General features: G+C 41.1%; 1 protein-coding gene across 2 annotated transcripts in view; it reads right to left on the reverse strand.

Annotated features, from left to right (window-relative positions):
* Window positions 1-3,468: 3,468 nt before the first annotated feature.
* Window positions 3,469-27,839, reverse strand: part of LOC134577948 (membrane-spanning 4-domains subfamily A member 4D-like) — a 40,880-nt gene continuing 16,509 nt past the window's right edge. For both annotated transcript variants that reach the window (XM_063436894.1, XM_063436895.1), the window contains exons 4-7: window positions 27,251-27,307; window positions 24,034-24,210; window positions 5,989-6,108; window positions 3,469-4,122 (exon numbers count right to left, since the gene is read on the reverse strand). In XM_063436894.1, coding sequence (XP_063292964.1) covers window positions 4,036-4,122; window positions 5,989-6,108; window positions 24,034-24,210; window positions 27,251-27,307 — 441 coding nt within the window. In that variant the 3' untranslated portion in view covers window positions 3,469-4,035. The remainder of the gene's footprint in view (window positions 4,123-5,988; window positions 6,109-24,033; window positions 24,211-27,250; window positions 27,308-27,839) is intronic.

Consider the following 27,839-nt stretch of genomic DNA (forward strand, 5'->3'; position numbering starts at 1 on the left):
TGGCAGTAGAGCATTGGTTTACTTATGCATACAGCTATTTATTTTTTATTTTCTGTCCAGGTGTCCTTGGGTTATAAAAAAACAGTTTCATCTTATTAAGGATCAATCTGTGCACCATAACAACTTCATTTGAATGAGGTTGTTCTGGTGCCCAGAGTGTTCCTTTAATTTCAAGCATTTTTGTATGATAAACTATGTATAGAGATTGATGAAAAATTCAAGTTCTTCCTTTGCTGTAATTTTCACCCATGGTTCTCTTTTATTGTGAAAATTATAGTAATTAAGGATTATCATTAGTATTATTATTTAACAATAATATAAAAATATTTAACCAGAAACAGCAAATTTTTCTTCATGTACGTTATGGGTATTTATTTTGTCCTATTTAATTTGACTCGGTCAATAAAATATTCATCTCTGTTGACTATGTCTAGATGAATACTTGTTCTACAATTACATGAATGAATAGTAATAACAAATGCATCTGAAAATGTGCACTGGATCTTATAAATCTCATCCCTTGCTTATAGTGATTATATTTTTATAGAACGTGTTTATTTATATTTATCGAGGGATGAAATTCGCTGTTTTGGCAAATTCTGGGATATCAAAGAGGCACTGTCAAACCCGTTTGAAAAATGTATATATATATATATATGTACACCGCATATACTCGAGTATAAGCCGACTTTTTCAGCACATTTTTTATGCTCCAAATAATTAATTGGTCATTTCAATGTTCCCAACAATATAAATCTTTGTGCAAATATACAAATATTAATACGTATACATATATTATATACGTATATTAACACTAGTGTCATTTTGCTCTGACTTAACATGCTACATGGTTAAAGGAACACTCCAAGCACCATAGCCACTACAAATCACTATAGTAGTTATGGTGTCAGGAAAACCCTGATGAGCCCCTTCATTATATTGTAAGTAGTTAGACCATTTTAGAATGGTTTGACTTCTTCCATGCGATGACAGGCACAGCTTCTTGCCTCTATACGGGCAACACATAGCTGGAATATCTCTGAACAGCTGATGCGCTTAGTCATTGAACTGTCCCTCCAATGCAGGGATTAGCTCAGAAGAGCTAATGGAAGCTCCTGCTCAGAAGCTTCCAGCTCTCAGTTGTCAGTAGTGCAGGCAGGGAGCGGCATCAGGTAATGTTCCTCTAAATTCCTAATAGCAGCTGGTAAAACAGCTTGCATTATTTTCAGTACTAATAGTCATAATAAAATAAAAAAAATTATAATAATTTTGGGACATGTAAAGTATTGTACTTATTTAATGAAAAGGTGTTAACATTTTCTAAGTCACTTACCAATACAAAGAGCAGAATGTTGTTTTAAAAGGTGGCATTTGTAGACACTTACGCGCATTCCTGTGATTTAACCCTAACCCTTCACTACCAAGCACGTTTTAATTGAAAAAATATTAGCATAGCATTTATTTGAAGCAAGAGATGTATTGATTGCACATAAACATATCAAAACACAGCAATGTTGTGTATAGATTGCTTTACAGACACAATTGTAACATTTGTAAATTTACACAATCTTATTTTTCGTTTGTCCTTTATAAAAATATCTGGGAAATTAAAAACTTTAGACAGTGCACATTGTCCTTCATCGTGCAATATTTCACACAGGGTCTGAATTACAAATGAAAAACATTTAAAATTACTGAATTTTCTTTTTCTTTTATTAATTCATCCTTTATAAAAAAAATATCTGGGAAATAAAAAAGCTTTAGACAGTATACAATGTCCATCATCTTGCAATATTTCACACGAGGTGTGGAAAGGTCACATTACTTAGATACAGTATGTGTGATTAAAAAATATATAAGTAGAAATGGTCAAAAATCTTGCCTATAAGTATTTGTAAGGACCCTGAAGGCATGACTAGTAGTGTAAAGTCAAAATAGGATCAGCACTAAAAATGCCACAACTTTGGGAGTATACAGTAAATAGGCAGCACACCTATACACAGGGGAGTACCATCTAGACCCCTATAGGTAGTTAGAACAGACAAAAAGCAAAAGGAAAGGGTGCACCTCTAATACAGAAGGTTATAAAATAAATGCATAAAATAATTACAAATAAAGTCCAGGATAATAGTCCACAGTAAATAGGGGACAATCCTGTAGAGCCATGACTAGTAGTATAGTTTACTAAATATTGCAATAGAGTGTAAAAAGTATGTCTGCATTTAAGTATGCTGCCCACATACAGTAAATACAGTTTAATCATATATGTCTAAAATAAAGGTACTCAGAACTACTATAGCAATATTTATAAACCTCTGTTATACTAATGTAATGCTAACAGTGAAATGGTAGAGCTCATTCACTTCCCCCTCCTCCCTTACTGTAAGAATGCTATCATCCAGTGAAACTTCCTGTACTGTTTGAAAGCAAGGGGTAAACTTACATTTTCAGCAACTTTACATTCATTATATCAGTGACTAGTAGCTTCTGGCAGAGAAATTCATTCCTCTACAGGCTGCTAATCATAACTGGAGAATGAACGAGGGTGAGTGAGGCTTTATAGACAAGAGTTTATACTGAATATCGATGGAAATAAAATGTTTATACTCAATTCTGGTATTGAAGAGGTTAATGCACATTGTCAAAGATCTAACTTTAACCAAACAAAATGTATAATTGTCAGGGTTATTCACTAAAGTGAGAATTCAAGGTTAATTCAAAGTGGTTCTCAAATTTAAACGGACATGTATCACTTTGATACAACTTTCTCATTCATATTTTAAGCTTTGAATAAGATAGTTGCCTCGTTCTGTAGGCTGAAAAAAAAGCAGGTATATATGACTTTTTTTTCTTAACTTTCTTATGCTTTCCACACCCACTACAGGGTGCACACCAGTCAGTGTCCTATCCCTAGGAATACTGGAAATGTGGGTTGGGTATTACTGACCGATTTACAAATTTGCAGTTTGAAAATCTCTTCACCTACCAACATCCTGACATGGTAGAAGAGAGGGAGTCTGTTCCATGTGATTCATGCAGAGCAGGCTCCGCTATCGAGTTTCTTTTTCCTGATTCTGCACAATGATGCCTTGTTTCAGTTATTAGTAAACTGGTCTGAATCTGATCTTGGTGGTTAAGACAGAAGGGGGTTGAGGCTGAGAGCATCCAGCATCATCTAAAACCCTGTAGGAAGGAATTAAGCAATGCTTTCATATAGGGCAGTCCTAATGCAAGCGCCCATGTGCATTATGTCCCCCTTGCTGGGTGACATCGGCATCGGCACTGTAATCAGGTAAGTGATAGAAGGGTTTTTAACCCTTCCATAGCCACTTGAGGGGGGGGGGGGTGGGGAGGGAGGGAGGGAAGGGGCAATATAGGTCACTATAGTGGTAGGAAAACAATAAAACTATAGTTTCCCTTTAAGGGAGAATACATAAAAAAAGCTTGCTTGCTTTTTTTTTTTTTTTTTTAAGGATTTTGAGAACTTATGGCACGTAGCATATAATCATTTTCGCAAAGATAAAATGGTAGTTTTCACATATTCCTATTAAAACCTAACTTTACAAAACTGCCTGAAGCTGATGGGTGTATATTTGTGCTTTTCATATTTAACATTAAGAATCAAGTACACATTTGCCCATGAACTGTCTACATAAAATGTTGATTGTGTATTACCATAGACCAGCACAATGTTTATTTTACTGATGCTGACATATCACCACAGTTTTGTAGAATACACAGGACTTCTTAGTGCCTATTAGTTAAAAGTGCTTGAAGCAGTATATAGCATGAGTGAGTTCAATTAGTTCATCCTAAAAATCCTTTCTTTGGGTCCATGCCATAATTAATTTTACTGGTGCAGAAGATGAATACTACACATTACTGGGGGAACGTTTCAAGCACTACTCAAGAACATGAATCATTTGTGTGTTCTGAAAAAACATAATCTGTCAATCATATTTAATGGAAATCTGAAGAATGCGTTAAAAAAAAATTATAATAATTTTAATGTTATTAACCATGTTGCTTTATCTTTCACTGAGCATCAGGAGGAAGAACTGAAGCAGAAACGTTGGCCGGGTTGCCAGCATTCAAGGAAGTAGTGTGATAAATCACCACATGCTGTAATACAACATAGATTTAATGTTAGTCACAAGAGACACCCATGCATATATTTCTATGTTTTAGATAGTATGGATTTTGCTTGCTAGAACAATATAAATTATAAATAATTTTTTTAATGTGGCTAATATTCATCAGAATATTGCGTTATCGGTGCATGTTTGCTATCATATCAGTTTACATAAATTTTTCTTTTGTTTCTACTTCTATATTATTTTATTTAATACTCATAGTCTCATGACTTTAAACCCATCAGCACTGTACTGAGACATAAGGGAACATCCCAAGAACTTGCCTCTATGACACCCAGAAGGACAGGTCTTAGCTCAGAAGAGATAACAGAAGCTCCTATCAGGACCTTAAGGCTCTCACTGGCAGAAGGGACTAGTGCCCCGCAAACCTTTTTTTATTTGTTTTTATTTCTTATTTATTTATTTTTTATTTTTTTAATTATGATCTTTATCTTTATTCTTTTTTTTTCCTCTTTACACCTATTTATTTATTTATTCCCCCCCCCCCCGCCCCCTCTCTCGTTTCTTTTTTTTTTCAAACAGCTGTTTAGTGGGATTGGCATATCGTGCGCCTGATTTAGGCTGCACGCATGCGCATATGTATCTCAATTCGGCTAATTTCCAGAGGACGCCTGCGCTGTATTATGAGTGGCTCGACCTGTTGGTTCCCACGCTCGAGTGCATGAACATGCGAACAGCGAATGCCGTTCGTGCGTATGAATGTAAAAGTGTTCTTTTGCCCTTTTTGAGATTGCCTTTCAATTTTAGATTGTGCTTGTGCCGATTTACTGGATGGGCAGTCCTCATGCATTCCATGGAATAGGAAAGTTTTCATGTGGTCCATGTTACTGTAAGTATCCCTTTTTTGCCTTGCCAAACTTTTTTTTACCTTTATTATTTTGTTTGTTTGCTTTTGTTTTGACTTTTTTATTTTATTATTGTCTCCTGTCTCTTCCATCTCTGACACACAGAGGTAAGCCATGGATCATTGTATGTATAGACATTTTGTGTGGTCTGTATGACTTGTGTTTATTATTTATGTTAATGAATTTTAGTTAAGTGAATTATTGGTTAATTTTGTTAGCATTGGTTGATATATATATATATATATATATATATATATATATATATATATATATATATATATATATATATATATATATATACACTTAATTTTGCCTTGGGGTGGTAGCTTGAAAAAGACCTCTTAGGAGGTCAAAACGTTGCTGTTCTTTTTTGTTTCATTAAAACTGCCTGCAGCTTTTAACACTCTGAGTGCCTGGAGAATCTCTTTTCTGCCTTGTCGTTGTGGGATTGTTGGTCCTGCTCCGGAGCACTGGGTGGCTGCTGGGATTGAGTGCGGCTCCTACCATCACTTTTGCAATCTAGTCTAGTTAATAGCCAACTTATAAAATTCTCCCTGGAGAAATATGTATTATATTCACTTGGCTCCAGTTGGTGCACAGTGAGTATAACCTGACCATTAGTGACTGTATCCCTTTACCCACCAAGGACACAGCTTCAGAAATATAGGGAATCATATGACTAAACATTTCCGACATGTGTCTTTAAGGGGTTTTAATATTGTTTCACAAGGGTGCATGTTATCTTATTCTATATATATATATATATATATATATATATATATATATATATATATATATATATATATATGGATAATAAATACTCTGGCCAGAGCCAATGGTAAATTAGAAGAAGCTGTATAAAAGATTTGTATTGTAACTGATCACGTACATTTTATTGGTATGTCAACCTACTTGGATTAAAAATTAAGTTTTTGCACTTTCCCTGTTCATAAAAGCACATCAAATATATGCTAAAAACATAAACTTACCATTCCACTGTCAGATGTACGGCACAATGTTTTGCATCCAAAGATGGACATGGACAGGGAAGTGCAGAACTGCAGAAGAGTAGAGATTACAAGTATTGCTCCAATGCATATTAGTGCATGCTGTAAAAAAAAGCAAGTAATAAGTTGCATAATAAAATACGCTGAACAGAAATAATATATACATACTTATTACTGCATGCATTGTTTTTGCATTGGTCTTATTTTATTTAGAATACAGTGATATTTAAATGGCATTGTCTAAGGAGGAGGAGGAGAAGGAGCAGATGCTGGGGAGAGAGGAGGAGGAAATGCTGGGGGGAGAGGAGGAGGAGGAGATGCTGGGTGGAGAGGAGGAGGATGTGATGCTCCTCATACAATTTCAGTCTGGCATGTAATCATACTATAAGTTGAATATCCCCTCGCACACATCTTTGGCACAGTTTACATGCAGTTTTGGTGCAGTTGGACGGACAGAAACCTGATGAAAATTGCATGTCCATTGACATACATACAAAGCTGCACCAAAACCCGGATGTAAGACGGATGTAATTCTGATGTAAACTGTGCAGATTCCCAACCAAAGCAGCATGTCAGATGCGTGCAAACTGCAGGCGGATAGATGGGAATAGGTCCTTAGTTAGGTGAAGCACCACCGAACACCAGTGTGTTTTCATTTTCTAGACTTGATGATTTTTCAATAAAAAACAGTTTGCATAATTTAACTCTCTGTTGTTCGTTCTTTTAAAATAAAATATGTTAATTAGTTTGGACAATTGTATGAGTTTTTTTTTCTAAACTTAAACTTCAGTATTCATGTTTAACCTCTTAAGGACAAAAAATGGTCCTTAACGACGTGGACGTACCTAGTACATCCTCAATGTCCTTCTTACTTACCCGATCGCCACCATTCCTCTCTGTCTGGGAGGACTGCCTGACAGCCCAGACAGTCCCCTCTCGGCAAATTAGGCCCCCGTGGGCCATGTGATTGCTCTGAAAGAGTGGTCACATGGCCGCAATAGGCTTCCAAAGTGCTGCCAGCAGGGGGACTGCCTGAACTGACAGGCAGTCTTCCTGCACCTGTAAAATAAAATAAAAAATGTTAATAAATATATAAATATATATATATTGTGACGAACTGAACCTCGTCATGGGTGCTTGGAGGGACCTGCTGGCCAGCCTCTTGCCAAAAGACTACGGGCCAGGTCGACGACTGTGGAGACCCATATTTTATTCCCTCTGGTTCCCCTGGTTCAGCACTTTCCATAGAACCGAACGCTAGCTCTCTGGCGGCCGTTCGCATGGACCAAAACTGTGAATAGACTTCAGGGGGACTTAGCTGCAAATGCCCTGGAACTATGTTCGGCATGAAGACTTTGCGGTTCCCGGTTGGTTGCCAGCGGCACTTAGCTGCAAATCTATGGAACCGTTTTGGACATGAGATCATGTGTGCGGTCGCTAAAAACTATGACTTCCAGGAAATTCCTGAACCCATGAACTGATCTGGGTGATTTTTGGATATGTTGGTCACCCAGATCAGGGCTATCAGGGGGTGTAACTTTTGTGGGGATTTTATGTGTTTTAAGTTTTTTTTTTTAAATGTGTGTTTTTTAGTTTAGTATAGTGCTTGATTCAATTATCTCCTAATTAAAGGGGAAGGCTTATCGTATTGTATATGGGGGCATGACCGTATTGGGAACAGAAAGCAGCCCTGGAAAAAAAATATTCCAGCCTTTTAATTCATCGGGCCACAGAGTGTTTGTGTTTTTTATCTCAATGTGCTTTGGGGGCTGTTATATTGTTTATTACCCGCAGCCCCTCACTCCGTTTGATACATGGGTATTACAGTGTTGTAATACCCACCCTCCAGGCTGACACACACAATCTCACAACAGACAAGCTCAACAACACACACAAGTTCTCTTACTCATACACAAGCTCACTACAGACAAGCTTACTGATACACACAACCTCACTACAGACAAGCTCGCTGACACACACAAGCTAACTTAAGTCAAGATCACTGATACACACAAGCTCACTAAAGACAAGCTCAATGACACACATACAAGCTCACTACAGACAAGCACGCTACAGACATGCTCACTGACACAAATACAGACAAGCTCATCTGACACACACAAGCTCCCTACAGACATGCTCACTGACATACACAATGTCCCTATAATCTCACTGACACACACTCAAGCACAGCACACACACATAAGCTCACTACAACCTCACTGACACACACATAAGCTCACTACAAACGCAATAAAACACACAAGCTCACTGACACACACAGAGGCTCACACACACACACACACATAAGCTCACTACAAGCTCACTAAAACACACACACAGGCTCACACACATATAAGCTCACTAAAAACTCACTGACACACACAAGCTCACGGACACACTGGCTCACTACAAACTCACCACATGCTCACTGACACACACAAGCTCACTATAGACAAGCTCTCTAAACACACAAAAGCATAATACAGACAAGCTCACTGACACAAACAAGCTCACTATAAGCTCAGTGACACACACTCAAGCACTGTACAGACATGCTCACTGACATACACATAAGCTAACTATAAACTTACTGAAACACAAGCTCACTACAGACATGCTCACTGACACACAGGAGCTCACTACAAACTCACTACAGACATGCTTACTACAAGCTCACTAAAGCACACACAGGCTCACACACATAAACTCAATACAGACTCACGGACACACACATGCTCACTGACACACACACGTAAGCTCACTACAAGCTCTCTGACACACAACCTCACTACAGACAAAAAAGTGACAAATTTAAGGACGATAACTATCCCAGAAAATCTTGAACTACATCTGAACCTTTTATTCTAATATTAAAAAGGGACTATTCACTGAGGTGTTTATTGGTGATTTGAGAACCACCTTTAAGACCACAATAGCAAAGTTGGGGAAAAAAATCCAATTCTACTAAAATAAAGATTATTTTTTTTACAACTTGGATATTTGTCCTAAATATTGAAAGACAATTCATCAGCACAAGTCACTTTTTATTTAATAAGCCCCTTAATATTTATATCAAAGGTAACATACGTCCAACAGGTGATTAGAAAAGAATGATTCACTTTTTAGGTTTTTCTGCATCTATTAGTGTCTTAAAAGAACACTCCAAGCATCCTAACCACTACAGCCCGCTGGGACTATTGCTAAATTGGATAATTTGTCTACATCATCTAATACCATAAACAAATGCTTTTTAACCACTACAGACCTCTGTAGTGGTTATGGTGCCAGGAGAGCCCCGTTGCCATTCATCACTAAGGTGTCAAACTTTTTTTAGCATGGATTGACATTTATCTAGGTTTTACTGGGCGCCCATCCCACAACTGTTACATCTGGTATTTTACAGCAGAAGAAGCCATATTTCACTGCTTAGCACAAACTAGGACTGGAGTCATAAGCTGAGAGTATCAGTGCTGTCCTCCATCTGCATGGTAGCATGCTGTAGTAGTTGTGGTATTTAAATTGTTTAATCAATTTAGAATTTCAGTTTATGGTTTATTATAAACTGGTGCTTAGTGTATATACTCCACAAAGTTTAATTATTTAAACCAGGGCTGCTCAATAGGTAGCACCTCAGACATTGTAGAACTACAACTCCCATGATGCCTTTTCATTCTAAAGGCATGAAATACATCATGGAAGTTGTAGTTCTTCAACATCTGGGGATTTAAATTTTAGGCAGCCCTGATTTAAACAGTGCATTGTCTGAAACTCACAAGTGTCCCTTTAGATTTAAAGTCCGTGGTAAATTCCTGTCAATTTTCAGTTTAATGAATACAGCTGCCAGTGTTTTCCATAGGGATTAATTCACACACAGCTCACTACAAGCTCTATACATACATACACACACACACACACACACACACCAAACTCACTGACACACACTAGATCACTACAAGCTCTATACATACATACACACACACACACCAAACTCACTGACACACACTAGATCACTACAAGCTCTATACATACATACACACACACACACACACCAAACTCACTGACACACACTAGATCACTACAAGCTCTATACATACATACACACACACACACACCAAACTCACTGACACACACTAGATCACTACAAGCTCTATACATACATACACACACCAAACTCACTGACACACACTAGATCACTACAAGCTCTATACATACATACACACACACACACACACACACACACACCAAACTCACTGACACACACTAGATCACTACAAGCTCTATACATACATACACACACACACACACCAAACTCACTGACACACACTAGATCACTACAAGCACTATACATACATACACACACACACACACACACACACACACACACCAAACTCACTGACACACACTAGATCACTACAAGCTCTATACACACTCACACTCTCACTCTCACACTCTCACTCACACTCACACTCTCACTCTCTCTCTCTATCAATCCTGGGCTGCTTGGGGGCGTGGCTAACCGCGGAGCAAGATGGCCGCATTAAAATTTGCTCCGGCATCAGGACACCAAATCTAATGTAATCCTAGAACATCAAACAGCATCCACCACTATTATTTAGCAATGTCTCAGCACAAGAGCAAGAGGAGCTCGACGAAACCGGATAAGCTCAATTTTTTCAGCCAGAAACCATCTCCCGCGTCTCTGGCGGCGCAGGCCTTAACGGAACATATGAATCCTGAAATGGACGATACTGCACAAGCTAATGCCCAAACAACGGCTCAAGACACATCACAAATCACGAAAGCCGACCTGACTGCGGCCCTGGAGACTCTCTCCAACAAGCTTATCACCACATGGCAGCACACGGCGGATTCACTACGCAAGGACCTACAAGAATTGGGTAAGCGGACGTCGCACATGGAAGACAAGTGCGACGAATTCGCCACGGCCCACAATGATTTGGCCACAAACGTGGAACGCATGGCTGCAGAAATCAATAGACTGGATGGACAAGCTAGCAGACATGGAGGATCGTTCACGTCGGAACAATCTCCGTCTGCGGGGAGTGCCCGAAGATGTCTCCAATGAAGACTTACAGGCCTATGTAAGAAATCTGCTACACGCTCACGCTCCAGAAATACCGGCAGGCATGCTGCTTGTGGACAGGGTGCATCGCATCCCCAAACCCCGGCACCTTCCACAGACGGTACCCAGAGACATACTACTCCGGGCCCACTATTTCCATATCAAGGAACATATATTAAGAAGCAGCAGAACGCGGGCAAAACCCCCGACAGATTATCCCACAGTCAGAATCTATGCAGACCTGTCGGCTGCCACTCTCAAGAAAAGGAGGGAATTCTCCCAAGTGACCAACACACTGCAGTCGCATGGCATTCGGTATCGGTGGGGATTCCCCACTAAATTGATAGTCACAAAAGATGGTAACACGATGGTGTTGAACACCCCCGCGGAGGGAGTGATGAAACTGCTGGCCTGGGACCTACATGTGGAGCCGGTAACCACTTCCACACGCCAAGCAGGCACATTAAAACGGGACTGGAAAAAACCGCATGACAAGCATTAAACCAGACGACTACTGGTCTGAGATCACTCATCCCTTTCTGAGCATGGACTTTGAGAAACAACGTAATAAATGAGCATTATGAACATCCACCAACTTCGAATAAGAGTTAGCTGGAGGACCCATGTAAATAACGACTCTGTGCGGAGTTTACTCTCCCCTTTCACATTGTCTTTTTTTTTTGATGTGACCCTGTGGTATCGGATCGAGTCCTTCCGCCATCACTGAGACGAAGTGTGCGCAGAGCAGTGGCAAATCGCGGGAGGGCCCGGTCTGGACTGTTGCCCGAAAAGATGAACCCCCTATGCTCGACCATTCCAGACCATCTCTCCGACCCTCAGCCTTGGAGAACAAGACACCTGAAATACCACTCGCATCTGAGGTTGAGAGTACAAATCTGCCGGGCAGGATACCCGCATCACGAACTGAACTTATGATCAGAGTTAAAGGACGGTGCCCGCTGCCTATGACCCTACGGGGTTATGTATGCCCATAAGGTAAAGGGGACCTGTGACCCAGGCTCCCTAGCTGTATGGACTATGATGTATTGTAGGAATGTTATGTAGAGAGTTTTGATGGAGGGAGGAGGATGCTAGTGATAGGAGTTGTAATCGGACTGCAATGAGCACACTGTTACCTGCATATGGGTTAATGCCGGGACGGGGAAACTGCAGGATACTATGCTTTACAATAAGGTAGGCCCAAACCGAGCCCGAACCCGAACCTGATCGGTACCCCTGCCACAGCAGCATATGGTTAATCAGAGCTGGTTGATGGGAGATACTAATTGCTAAGGACTATTTGAGTCCACCCCACACCGGTGTCAAAGCATCAGATGAGACACCATACCGCAAGGTAATCTATCTTTGTGGATGCACCCCAATATGGTACACATTGGTGCCCAATAGCCACGCTATGGTAGAGAGTTTTCTCTTCCATTCCCCAGATGTGGTACACCCACATACTGTCTCCACACGAGACACTCTGTATATAGTTATAAGTTCTTTCCCGAGTTCATACCCCCCACCCCAAGTCACCAGGGATCAGAAATACAATCTCACAGGGACAAATTCGAAACTTGCCCAATGCCACCACCTTCCTATGTCCATAATGCTAACATTAACTGGGCTTATGCCGTGTCTAGCTCATTTGTTGAGACAATTATTGCAAAGGTCCCTCCCTTCGTATGGAGGGGAAACCAGTCTAACGCCACATTATTATTACTGCATTGCTCTGTACCTAACTACAAATGTTGAAGGTAATGACTATTAACACTCGAGGCATGAATACACCACACAAAAGGAGGCTCCTTCTTGAAGACGCAAAACGCACTAAATCTGATATACTGTGCGTGCAGGAGACCCATTTTGTACACAATAGGGTACCCACATTTGCGAGCAAAGAGTACCCAATACAATACCACTCTACTAACTCATCCAAATCAAGAGGTGTATCATTCCTAATTCACGCTACTATCACATTTGAACTCCTGCATCTTAAAAAAGATACACAAGGCCGTTACTTAATTGTGCACTGTAAAATTAATAATGCTTTATACACGTTAGTGGGGATATACAGCCCTAATACTTTTCTCCAGAAAGTCTTACATAAAATTCCCCAGGCATACCCCTCCTCCACAATCCTGTGCGGTGATTTAAATCACACCTTACAACCTAGGCTGGATACCACGCAAACAGCTGAGTCCTCAAGATGCAAAACACTAAGCAAACAGGCCGCGACATTAGTAAAAATCCTTATGGAGCATAACTTATATGATGTGTGGAGAGCACAACACCCGAATGATCGGGAATTCACTTTTTATTCCTCAGTACACAAAACGTACTCTAGAATCGATTTTATATTTGTCTCAGGTGATCTACTGCCGACTGCCCTAAGTAGTGAAATAGGTAATATAGTTTGGTCTGATCCTGCGCCTGTGATACTAACCCTACCAGACCAATTCCAATCCCGCATAGCCTCACCGTGGCGCTTGAATGATGCTCTCTTACACAACCCGGATTTTGTCACTAAACTTACTGAGGAACTTGAATCGTTCTTCGCTATAAACCACACTCCAGACGTCTCTCTAGCCACGATGTGGCTGACACATAAAGCCTTCATCCGTGGTCTTCTGATCAGCCAGGCATCCTACTTACATAAGCAGGCAAAGGCAAACTATATAACACTTATGAGACGCCTCAGGGATGAAACATCCAAGCACATGACAAATCCGTCAACACCTACTCAGCAGAGCATAGACCAAATTAAAAAACAGTTAAATGATATTCACGTCAACACGTCAGCCACTATATCCCACAGACTACAACTCCGAACATACACACAAGGGAATAGGGCGGGGGAAGGCCCTCGCAACCCTCCTACGGCAGAAAAGATTGAACTCAAAAATACAGTTTCTCATCAACCCAATGGGAAATAAGGTATACAACCCCCGAGACATTAACGATATGTTAGCAGACTATTATGATGCGTTATACAACCTCAAAAAAGATGATCAAACATATCAACCACTTCCCTCGGACATTGCTGAATTTTTAGCAGACGCAAACACACAACAACTCTCACAAACAGACCGGTCCTTCTTAGAGAAACCCATTACTCAGACTGAAATAGCGGGAGTTATCAAGACTCTTCTGAAATGGAAATCCCCAGGCCCAGATGGCTTTACCAACGCCTATTATAAAACCTTCTCTCACGTCATAACCCCCTTATTAGAAAAACTCTACAATGACATCATTCAAACAGGCAAAATACCGCAAGAGATGTTGTTAGCTCACATAACCACTCTCCCCAAACCTGGAAAACCGCCACACAAATGCCAGAACTTAAGACCCATCTCGCTTCTAAATACAGATCTAAAGATACTAGCCAAGATCTATGCCAATAGATTAGGTACACTTCTCCCCAAATTAGTTCGGGATGACCAAGTGGGGTTTGTACGAGGCCGATTAGGTTCAGACGGGACTAGAAAATTGATTAACATTCTCCACAACATCCAAACATTGGGAGAACCCAGTGTGGCACTGTCGTTAGACGCGGAGAAAGCGTTCGACAGGCTACACTGGGGATACCTGACGGCTGTATTGAGGAAGCTTGATTTCCCGGAAACTCTGGTAGCACTGATATCGGCTTTATATGATAACCCCACAGCGAAAATAGCCAATGGTGGCTTCGTTTCCAAATCATTCCAGGTCTCCAACGGGTCTCGGCAAGGTTGCCCGCTTTCCCCACTCTTATACATACTAGCACTAGAACCCCTAGCACAGCGTATAAGGGACTCTCCGGACATTAAGGGGATAAAAATAGGGGGGACAATGCACAAAATCACACTATTTGCTGATGACGTGATGCTTACCATATCACACCCTGACGCCTCCCTGCCACACCTTCAACACATACTGACACAATTTGGTCAATGCTCCTATTACAAGCTTAATGTTAGTAAGACGCAAGCCATGGGCCTTAACCTCACGGCGGACCAACTCACTAACCTACAAAATAAATACACATATGACTGGAGACGGGATCACTTGACATTCTTAGGGATTCACCTTACACCAACAACTAGGAAGCTGTATAAAGCAAACTATCTTCCGCTACTCTGTAATATTAAACAACAGCTACACGGTTGGAAGGGTAAATATGTTTCCTGGACAGGCAGGATAGCGGCAGTAAAAATGATGATACTACCCAAGTTACAATACCTGTTCAGGACGCTCCAAATCTGCCTGCCAAAGGATTTTTTCACTGGAACCCAACGCTTGCTTAATAGCTTTATATGGGGAGGTAAACGATCTAGAGTGGCAGCGACCACCATGTATAAACCCTTTAAAGAAGGGGGGATGGGAGTACCAGAAATCATGAGTTACTACATAGCGGCCCTTATGAGCACCCTCATAGGGACGTTCCACCACATCACGATGCCACCATGGCACCAGATCGAAAGGGTAAACACCGGTGGACTGACATTGCCCACCCTGGCCTGGATCCCCAAACATCAAAGGCCAAAATTCATTAACGCTTGCCCTACAACCACGGCTACTCTCGTGGCATGGGATAAATGTGTAACAAAACATTACCCGGTGTCTTATATATCCCCAGCATTGCAAACACAAGCACTCCATGTACTTATCCCCGGATTCGATACTGGCCTGTGGTATGACCACGGGATCAAATGCCTATCCCAGATTATGCCAGAAGGCCGTCTACTAACCTATGACTCGCTCTCTAAAACATTTGGTCTGCCCCAAAGAGCCTACTTCACCTATTTGCAACTGCACTCGTGGGTGCGGAAACATGCCATTGCAGACAATACACACAAACAGGGAACCCCTCTGTCACCACTAGAGAAAATATGTGTAGCCAATCAGCAACCGCAAAAGCTACTATCTCTCTTATATAAATTATCTAGAACCCAAACACCACCTAAAACTTTACCCTTTGTACGGGCTTGGGAGCAAGAACTACACATGGACATGTCCAATGAAGCCTGGTCAACAATTCTGCAGGCTCACAAGCATCTCACACTAAACACGTCGCATGTAGAGACAAGTAGGAAGGTACTATACCGCTGGTATATGGTACCAAACAAACTACACAAATATGATAAACGGAAGTCCAGAAATTGCTGGAGGTGTCTTAGAGAGCCGGGTACGATGCTCCACATATGGTGGACATGTCCAAAGTTACGACCTTTCTGGAATGGCATCTCACATACCATTAAGAAATCTATAAGTAATAACATACAACTCTCCCCAGAAACCTTCCTGTTATTAGCGCTACCTCAAGACCTACAAAAAGCAGACCTATATCTCATCTACCATATAATAATCGCAGCTCTCACATCCATAAGTAAAATGTGGCTAAATGCAAATACTCCAGATGTTAGTAAGTGCTTAGACATGGTGGAAATCACCAAATCCTATGAAATAGCAGCAAGGCAGCTGAAGGCAGGGAACAAGTTCTGGCAGGTAGCGTGGAAGAAAAGGGATGCCTGGAGACAAGCATCCAAAGGAGTAAATTACTAAGTGGTTCCATTAACACGTGTATCCCTGATAGAGAACCGACCTACACCCCCCTGACACCCTGGTCTACCCCTCCCCCCCCCTTCCCCCCTCATTATTGTTATTCACTAGTTCATTTTCACACTAGATTAAGGAACGCTAATAGAGATTGACATAACATTCGCACAATATGGTGTAAGAGGATGATGCCATAACAGGAAAATGTGTCTTTAATAATTGAGCTTCTGTTCAACCACCTGCATGGCACCCTGTAAACATCAGATACCACAGGGAATGCGATATCCCCTCTTATGTTAAAAATTTTCACCTGTAACTGTATGAACATATTCTGTACCAAGCTAATATTATCCTGTGATAATTGCTCAAATTGTTTCACTTGTGTTCTGAAAATGTGTAAATTGTATATGGATTGGAAAACCCAATAAAATGTATTACACAAAAAAAAAAATCCTGGGCTGCTTAGTGGCTATATAATTACCTGTACCTTCACTGTACCTGGACTGTGAGAGCAGTGTGAGTATTTTCCATGAAGCTCTTCCACTTCCTGTGTGAAAGGTCACCAGGGAGAGGCTGGGGGCGGAGCTCTAGTGCGGGGGCTGGATCTGCAGACTGTCCATGCGGAGCTGGAGGGAAGCTGCTTTTGTGAGAGAGTGAGAGAGACATGCAGTGCTCTCTCACTGCTCTCTGCTGCAAACCAGCTGTCACCTTTTTTTCTTACCGGCCTCTGGCAGCCATCCAGCAAACTTTCTGTCCCAGGATCCAGCCCCAAACAAAGATGTCAGAGGAGGAAAAAAAGAGTAATGTGCTGCACTGCCGGCCCCAGGAGCACCGGCCCAGCGGGGAATTTCCCGGTATCCCGGTGGGCCAGTCCGGCCCTGTATGGGGGTGTCGTGCCTTGTAACCCTGTTGTTATTGGTTTATAATTTTGTATTGTAGTACATGTGAGAGGACACCTTGCATGGGGACTGTCATAAAAGGCCAAGTGTGGCACCATTAAAATCAGTTCCAGCTTTACCCTCAACAAAGAGCCTCGCCTCGTGTTTGTAGGGACCTGCTATACAAGCTATAACCACTAGCACTTATAAGAGCTTCACAGGTATACTCTCTTGGAAGATAGGTTCACCCACTGGAAGCTGGATCCTGGTCTTGGGTCCAGGGTGGGTGGAGGATGGTGAGAACACAGCCAAGCTGTGGCGGTTAAGGGGCTACAGTGCTGATGGTGTCTGGTGGAGTGCTTGGAGTCCTCGGTAAGCATTAGGAGCATCGATTGATGAAGGCACCCGGTGGTCTGTCACATTTAGTTGCAGCAGCAGGATGGCTTCCTAGTGAGAGGAGCAGCATCCTGGAGACACCGGTTTTGGATTTTTAAATTGAGGGATAGAGCTAGCTACCACGCAGCGTTCCTGTCTACAGCGATATGGAACCAGCTAGCCCCTGGACAGTGTTCGACCTCTTGACCCTACAGGATGGGCCTGTATCAGAGGCGGCCATGTTGTGCTACAGAGAGGCCGCTAAAAAAGAGCCTTGGGATGAAACCCTGAAGGGTGTACAGCGTTGGCGAGGTGAGAGTCTCCCCAGCGTGAAGCAGCGGCTACAGGCACGAGTGGTACTGCGGATGCCTCTCCTGGGAGACCAGCCCCTGAATGAGTGTGTTGAAGCTCGAGCTGCTGGTATGAATTGAACTGAGACTCGACGACGCGTACCAGGTGCTATGAGAAGCCTGAGGGTGAGGATTAAAATGACCCTGGCCTGTTATGGGAGACCTTTGCCCAACCGGAGTTCGGGAGTGCTAGAGAGTCACGCTTTTGGGTCATACATAACCATAGGGAGGCCATACTGGATATCCCTAGAGCTGGCGACCTAGGGCCAGATCTGATCCATCTGGCCACCCTAGAATGGGATCTAGAGCAGTAGTACCAGCACCTGATCAGCTCAATTCGGGCCCCCATCTACCCAGCAGACAGACCCAGATCCGCCACCCTACAGCTGGAAAGACCTGGCTGTGGTACCCCCTGCTTCACTACCAGCTACTGAAGTAGGGGACCTCATAGACTTTTTTTCCTGGGAAGACCTCCAGACGGCAGGTGGAGATGGGACTGAGGTCTCTCCACCGGCCCAACAGGGATACTGGGCAGCCGGCCCAGATCCCCAGCTACAGCCAGAGTTACCGAGAGTGGGGACAGTCGGTCATACTCCCCAGTTGCCCAGTATGTTATCGGGAGAAGAGACGGTTCGGTCTCTCTCCTCAGTGGCAGTGTATCCTACAGGGAGTGGAGAGAATCAGTCTCACTCCCCAGCAGCAGTGTGCAGTATAGGGAGCGGAAGGTGTCATCCTTCCTCCCCAGCGACAGCCGGATATACCGGAAGAGGAGAGAGTTGGTCCCTCTTCCCAATTACAAGAGGACAGCACTCCTGACCCCAATGGTGAAGATGGGACCGCGGTCTCTGCATCAGACTTACAGGAATATTGGACCGCCGGTCCAGATTCCCAACCAGACCTGCAGGAATACCAGGAGGAGGTAGGCGATCCCTTTTCTCTACAGCCAATTCCCAACCGGGTACTGGGGTTAGTGGATGAGACTGCAACACCCACTGACCCCCTTCCAGCAGAAGAGATGGCATCAGGGCAGAACACCTCTGGCCTCTTCCCTATCTTCCCCCTTGTTACAGGGCAAGGTAATGTACCAGTTATCCCAGCGTAAGAGCTGGCAACCGGGCAGAGAGCAGTTGGCCTCTGGCCTCCCCTTTCCCTTTGTCCAGGGTCTGAATACCCACAAGCCACCCCAGCAGAAGTGCTGGCAACAGGGCAGAGTGCAGCTGGCCTCTGCCCACCAAGTACTCACAACTCTATGCCTGGGAGCACAAGGGAGGTTGGGGGTGACGGACAACCACTCAGCAACCTGGCATATACAGTACAGAGCCGCACACCAGAGGCACTCCTAACTGAATATTCACATATTTAGGTATATGTTCATTATCCCTTTCATGATGGAAGATGGAAAGTTTTCGTCAGGCATGTACTACCCTTATGGACACATGACGGAAAATTTCCCAACATTTACTAAAATTAACCTGAAATCGCATTAATCATGGGGTATTGATGCTGCAGTCTGCCCCGGTGTCCGAGGCAGACAGGCAGCAGCCAACTGCACGGCCCCAGTCAATGTGATCACTCTGACAGCCAGTCAGAATGAGCACATGTGCTGCAGGGGCTGCTTACCCGCCTCCCTGCACCTCCATGTTCAGTGTGAAGTGCAGGGAGATGGATCAGTGCTAATCTGCTTCTCCCTAGAAAATAAATTATATTAAGTTAAAATCCAACTCCCCATTTACCCTGCTGTAATAAAATGAAACCCCTTCCCTGCCAATTGATCATTCCCTGCAGTGATCAAACTTCAGATCACAGTATTTTACTGTGATCTGACTTTTTTTAAGCCCTGAGGGTTAACTTTTAATTTATTTTAACCCTCAGGGTTACATATTTATAAATATTTGTTTTCTTTATTTAGCTAAAGTGGGGGAATTTGGGGAATTACTGTTAGGCTAGTTAAAGGTTAACAGTAAAAAAAGTTTTTAAAAGTTTTAAAAAGTAATAAAAAAAGGTTTTAAAAAAGAGAAGAAAAGGCTTATTACCGCTGATTCGACACTAAGGTTCAAAATATTCCTTTTAAAACACTCTGGGGCGTCTTCTTTAAAAAAATTGTATGAGAATGTTGTTTAGTTCGAATAAGCGACCTGCTAACATACTCTATAATGGGACATTGACCCAGAGTAAAATGTCAAAGTTTGAAAAAACTTAAATGGCTGTGTTTCAAATTTGCCCTTTCAATGTCCACATATAACTGTCAAAGGTACATATGGGGCTATTGCTTTACTCAGACGACATAGCTGAGAAATATATTAAATATTATTCTGCCTTAGCACACATAAGGTTTGAAGCATTATGTGTCAAAAAGGCAGAAGAAAAGCTTATTACCACTATACTTGGTACAAGCTAGTGGAAAAATGATCCCATGCTAAGGTTTAAAATATGGCTTTTGAAACACCCAGCGGCGTCTTCTTTGTGGGGTAGTTGGAATGAGCTAATACTCCAAAATGGGACATTAACCCAGTGCAAAAATTCAAATTTGAAAAACTGGAATTGCTGTGTCTTAAATGTGCCCCTTCAACATCCACATATACCTGGCAAAGGTACATATAGGGGTATTGCTGTACTCAGATGATATAGCTGAGCAACATATGAAGTATTATACAGCCGTAGTATACAGTGTTGCAAAATATATAGTACAAACTCACTGTGTGTGTCAAAAAAAGCTCATTACCACTACACTTGGTACAAGCTAGTGGAAAAATGATCCCACGCTGAGGTCTAAAATATGCCTTTAGAAATACCCTGGGGTTTCTTCTTTTAGAAATGGTATGCATTTATTGGGTAGTTAGAATAAGTATCCTGCTAAAAATAGGTCATGGACCTATCAAAACCATCTATGAAAATTCATGATTAAAAACCTGAAATTGTCACGTCTCTTTTACAGTAACTTCACAAAATAGTGTCTATGTCATACATTGGGCATATTGTTTTACTTGGAAGATGTAATTGAGCATAATGTGGGTGATTTTATGACAGTGGCACATATCAAATGTACAAAATACCCCAAAATGCAACATGTGTGTAGAAATGGCCTTTTTTTCCCCTCACCTCAAACTTTGACATAAATTGGTGAACAAATGGCGGCACGTTAAGGCACAATATATGCCATATAAGATACCCTGGAGTTTCTGCTTTCTCAAATGAAAGTCCTTTGTGGGGTTATTTGAACAACTGCTATAATGCCACTAAATCAGACATGGGTCCATCAAATCCATCTTTTAAAATTCTAACTATATAAACTGAAATAGCCTGGTCTCGTATATTGCAATGTAGCTTCACGGAATAGTGGCAAAGGCATACAATGGGGATATTATTGTACTCAGCAGATGTAGATGAACTCAAAATGGGTTTAATTTTGTACAGGAATAGCACACACCAGCTTTATGAAATACACATTAAAGTAACATTGTTATATGTGTGTATGTCGGAAAACAGAAAAAACACAATTTTACTACAATATTTAGCAGAGATTGTCGGTGACATGGCTACATAAAAAGTGTCAAAACAACCTTAGGTAAATAGCCTGTGATGTCTACTTTATATAAATATATACTTTTGTGTGGCAATATTGTTTTCTGTGATGGCTTAATGGATTAATCTTACAAGACAAGCATACCAACTTTTAAAATTATTTCACATTGAAATGTTATTATAGACCTTGTAGTTTGTGACCTGCAACTTAAAAAAAAAAAAAAAAAATCCTACATATATTATGTACTCTAAAAGTCAAGACACATACATTAATCTATTTTGAATTCCTTTTACTAAGCTGGACATATTATGCACAAGTTATTATTGCCAAAACTGTGAATTTTATTTTTAATTTTTCCCATTATCTTGCAAAAAACAAGTCGCAAGATAGTGTTGAGAATGGACAACAGCTCAATTAGCCTGCCCTTCGGTGGGTCCCCGCTCAGTTCTCAAGCTGGTTTTAGCTCATCTTGTGACACTACTGAGAGAACCAGGCCATGCATCTCAGACTGATTCCACTCAAAAGGGCAGAACAGATCCAAAATACAGGCCGGCTCTCTCTGCACGAGAGATACAGCATCCCTAGACGATCGTTTCAACCTTCTTAGGCATCATCAGTGTGGTATAGTCAATATCTCTTTAGGCACCGTGAGCAAGGGGTCCATGTCTGGATTACCTTTTAAACTTAAGGGGAGCCAAAACCAAGTCGCAAGAGGGGGCTGATAATGGACTACAGCTCAATTAGCCTGCCCTTCGGTGGGTTCCCGCTCAGTTCTCAAGCTGGTTTTAGGTCATCTTGTGCCATTATCGAGGGAACCAGGCCATTCGCATCTCAGATTGGTTCTACCCAAAAAGGCAGAACAGATCTGAAATACAGGCTGGCTTGTCTTTTGCTCTCTTTATATACGTGTATGTCACATCAAATGAAAGCCCTTGTTGTTCTCTAAAAAATGGTGTATATATATATATATATATATATATATATGTATTGGTACAATAAATGATAGAGTTGCAAAGTGCATTTTAACACAAATAGTATAAAATGCAAAAATTACTTGTGTCCTTAACCCCTTAAGGACCAAACTTCTGGAATAAAAGGGAATCATGACATGTCTCACACGTCATGTGTCCTTAAGGGGTTAAGGGTAAGCCCATGTTCTTGAAGCGGTGTCCTTATGGAGTAAATGCTCTTTTGTACTTTTGTTGTATTGTGAATATTAATAAACATATGCTGTGCTATATTGTTTTGAAATACATTTCTTGATGCATCTCAGCTGTGAAGCCTGGAAGACTTTACACAAATATATATCTTGTTTTGTAAATACAATGTTTATTGTTTTGACATATCCATGAAAAATAAAGGATTTTTTTTTTAAGTCAGTTCCCCACCTGTATATTTGCCAACAGTATGTAATTTGCAGGACATTCCCAAATTTTGGGGTACTGTACCTGCAAAACTGGGTCCTGGGGACCTTTCATGCATTTTGAAATCTGCTGGCCAGATTTCAAGATGCAGGAAGGGACTGGGCACTAGGTCAATGCTTGGAGAACATGAGCCAAGTTCCAGGCATGATCTGCCTTAAACGGGGAGACCCTATCAGCCTTCCCACCATTTTTACGGGCAGACCCACCACTTTTATGGGCAGGTCCGCCACTCATAATGTGCTCTGTGCAGTCTTTTCTCCTGCTTGCCCACCTCAGTCTGAGAATGTGGGCAGGTAATACTGGCAGGTATGTACCTGCTCCCTCAGTAAGAGTTCTAACACTTCACGCAGGGACATGGTCTATGTTGGCAGGGGAAGCAGATGCTGAGCTTTGTTTTGAATATATAACTATATTAATTTATTGAGATTTCCAATCCTGGCAAATGAAGCAAAACTTTAGAGAGCCCAAAGTCGCCAATAATTACAGATAATCCCCCAAATTACCAATTGAAATATGTGGTGACTATGCCCATTGACTACATTTGAACCTAAAATTGCACCAGTTAGCTTAAAGGCCCCTGAATGTGCTGGGGCACTTCAAATAGTGCTCATCTCCTGAACAGAAACCTACTAAACCCCAATGACCAGGTTAAGCTTCATATAATATAATGTAATTAATCTAACCCCAGGTCCATGGGTTAAAATAAGAATGTTAAAATAAATAAACAGAAAAAATGTAATTAGTCAAATAGGGGAGCTCTAATTGGAAGAAGACATTTACATCTGTCTCGAGCTCACACATCTCAAAGGCTTAAAGATTAACCAAATCATAATAATAACAAAAATAAACTTACTTTTAAGTTGAAATTTCCTTTACATTTGTGTATTGGATCATAGTAGGCACATTGTATGTAGTATGTACTGTATATGGTACTCCTGTTCCCTTCACTAATAAGATAACTAATATATATTAAAAGGGAAACCGCAGCCATCAGTGTACTGATTGTGTTGATAATAAAGCTGGTGTTCACCTGGAATAGAAATACATAGATGTTTCATGCTTTAAATTTCAGTTTTCAGGAAATCCAATTCATGCTTTTATAGTTAGTATCATTCAGTGTTTTGGAATAATTATTGCATATAGTCTACAATTATCATATTCTATAAATGTATACACTGATCAACAATTAAAAGTTGAATGTAAATCGATTTCTATGATTATTTACACCGATGAGCCACAACATTAAAACCTTAAAATTTTGATATGTAACACCTACCTGGAGCAATGGTGTTTCCTGGTGGCAGTTGCCTTTTTCAGAAGGATAATGCACTCTGCCACGTATCAAAAATTGTTCAGAAATGGTTTGAGGAACATGACAAAGAGTTCAACATGTTGCATTGGCCTCCAAATTCCACAGACCTCAATCCAATTTAGAATCTGTGGGATGTGTTGGAACAACAAGTCCAATCCATCGAGGCTTCTCTCATTTAAAGGATCTGCTACTAATGTATTGGTGCCAGTTACCATATGACACATTCAGAGGTTTTGTGGAGTCCATGCCTCCATGCATTAGAGCTGTTTTCGCACCACAGGGAGGACCTACATGACATGGTTTTAATGTTGTGACTGCTCAGTGTATGTACTGATTAAATGTCAACCTAGAGCATCAACGATAGAATGTAAAAACACCATTTAGCATTTCAATTTCCATTTGCTGCAACTAATACTAAAAATTAAATTTAAAAGGGTAGCACCATTTTTTTTTCCGCTATCCTGTTTTAAGAGTTACTCCAGGCATCATAACTATCACAGCCAATTGTAGTGGATATGACACAAGGAGTACCTGGGCGCCATTCCCTGTTAATGTGGCAAGCCCTTTTACAATTGTTTTGCCCTTTTTCCTGGGTCCTCTTGGGAGCCTGGCCTCTTATCTTGGTGATGCACATCTGGTTCCGAAGCTGCATGCTGATACCGATGCTCATTCTATGGCTTTCAGCCCTGAACGCTTATTCTGGGCTGGCTGAAAACACTTCCAGAGGTTAATTTACACCTCCAAAAACTATCCTACATATCATGGCATGTGCAGCATTTAATATTGAAATGCTGTGCATACAGACTCCAAGTACCATGACCACTTCAATACATTACTTTTAACTAGCTATTAGAACATTGTTGTGCCTAATCATTAAATTCATGAAGCACCAATATCAAAAAGATAATAATCAATTACTCTAAGGTTTTTAAAGATATTGGTGGGCACCAAAATCCTTTTCGGGATGAGTGAATTGAGTATTTGAGAAAGGGAAAGACACTGACATCAAGTACTTGTAAATAATCAATACAAACTTTATTGACTAACAGAGACTTAATGCTTAATATTCATCTTAATAAAAACTGCTTAATAAAAACAGCTTAAAGAAACAGCTCAAGTATACATCACCATAAGAGAAGCTTGCTGCACTCGACTGAGAGAACTTCTGGTAGTCAGGCTTGAAGGGGACCCTCTCTTACTGGGAAATCATCAGAACAAGCATTATGCGTCCGTATTACAGGTGGGTAGTACTCCAAACGAGTGCCAAGTTTTCTCGTCTTTTATAAGAAACTTAATAATCAACGGGGTGAATAGTCTGTACTTTTCCACCAAATCTTATCAGTGCAGCCTAGCAAAGACCTTGCAAAAGCGTTGGATAGGACCTGCAGCTGCCAGGCTGTCCAGCCCCATCAACAATACCATGTCAGATATGTGCGGTTATTATCTCTTATCTAAAAAGCTAGCTCTGTTCTCATAACTATCTCGTGAAACTATGCATGAGTCATTCTGGCGCTGTGTTTTGTGGTTAACAACATTTTCAGTACCGGCGCCATCTTAACTATCGATAATAGTTGAATTTGCTCAATAGTGTTCAATCAATCATTCTTAATTAATATGGAAAATTATTATCACAAACATTGCTACTGTGTGATTTTGTAAATATGTATTCTCATAATGTTGCTGCTCACTGTACAAATGGTTTGTTGAGGTTGAAGCCCAGCTATATATCTGTGTTACTCATGGACATATTGCAATAAAAAAATAGATTTCTTCCATTTTATTCAAAGAACCAATGGCTAGAGGGTCTGGGGATTTAGCTCCTTGCAGTTTCTTATGGCAGTTGCTTGTACGATGTTTGACTGGCTTTATAGATTTATATTAAAGGGACACTCTAAGCATCAAAACAACTTTAGCTTAGTTATGCAGGTTTGGTGTGTATATTATGTTCCTCACTCATTTCTCTGCTATTTTGGAATTAAAAGCACACTAAAGTGCTAGGATTACAAACTTGTAACCCTAACATTTTAGTATCCCTGTCTCTATTTATAGTGACTCCCCTCAACTTTTGTGCCATACAAATAATAAAATAAAAATTTTCACCTACCATTTCTAGCATGAAGGCTCCCTTAACACTCTGTCTCCTGTGATATCATGGCGGAGCCATGGCCACCTACAATGTGGTCAAACCCAATGCTCCTCATAGAGAAGCTTTAGAAACTTTCTGCAAAATGCAATGTTTTGCCTTGAAAAGTTAAAATGACAGGACCCCTGCACCCAGGCCACTTCACTGAGATGAAGAGGTCTGGGTGACTTCAGTTGATGTTTGAATCACGTACTTGGTGAAGACTCACACTTACTGTATTCAGGAAGTCGCTGAAGGGGTTTTAACCCCTTCAGCGACATGGGATGGGGCGGGAGAGAGTGGGACATGGGTTTGTTTTCCTGGCACTGGAGAGTCCCTTTAAGTAAGATAGAACTCTATGAAATGCTGGTATTTTTTGCATTGGAATTTCAGGTGTATTTCACCTTTTTGTAGGCATTTGAATTAAACTCAACCACTTCTAAGGGCATATAATGATACGCTCTATCCTATCCTTTAATTTTGCTGACTAATTCTGCATGTTGAGTGGACTTAATCCTGACACATTACTAGCCTAGGGGCAATTTTTAACCATACGTTAATCAACTTTAAGGAAAACAAAAACAACACTTGACCGTGTTTACCACAAAATGTTTTTATATTATACAGAATATTTACCATTATCTTAGTTGGTTTGTTAGATGCAGCAACTGAAAGAGATCCAGAAATAATGTACTGTAAAGCAATTAAAAACGGCGTTAAACTGATTAACAATTACTAGACTTCAATATCTTATGGATAAGGGCATTGTTAGGTTTTAAAAAACAAAACAAAAAAAACTGGGGTTTAAGCCCAAAAATAATTTGGTGACACCATTCCTAAATCTCCACCTTTTGTCCCTCTACCATTCCCAACCATGCCCCTCCCCAACCCCAGCCCTTAACATTCCTCTTGGCCCATTCACTATTTTTTACAGACCCTCCTACAGGTACACAAACACAGGCACACACAGCAGGTTTACAAAAGCATGCAGAGACATACACGTAAACAGGCATACACAGGCACTGACTGATCCAGACGGACAGGCACAGACGGGTCACATAATTACATAGGCTGAAAAACAATTGCGACCATCAAGCTAAGAATTTCTCACATCTGTTTTCTAATACAAAAGAAGGCAGAACCCCAGCTTGAGGCACTTTCTCAACCCCAGAAAGGCTGCAAAATGAACAAGTGGAATGGAATGGAATATTTTAGTCATGAGGAA

This window comes from Pelobates fuscus, chromosome 11, assembly GCF_036172605.1.
Source record: "Pelobates fuscus isolate aPelFus1 chromosome 11, aPelFus1.pri, whole genome shotgun sequence".
NCBI classification, from domain to species: Eukaryota; Metazoa; Chordata; class Amphibia; order Anura; family Pelobatidae; genus Pelobates; species Pelobates fuscus.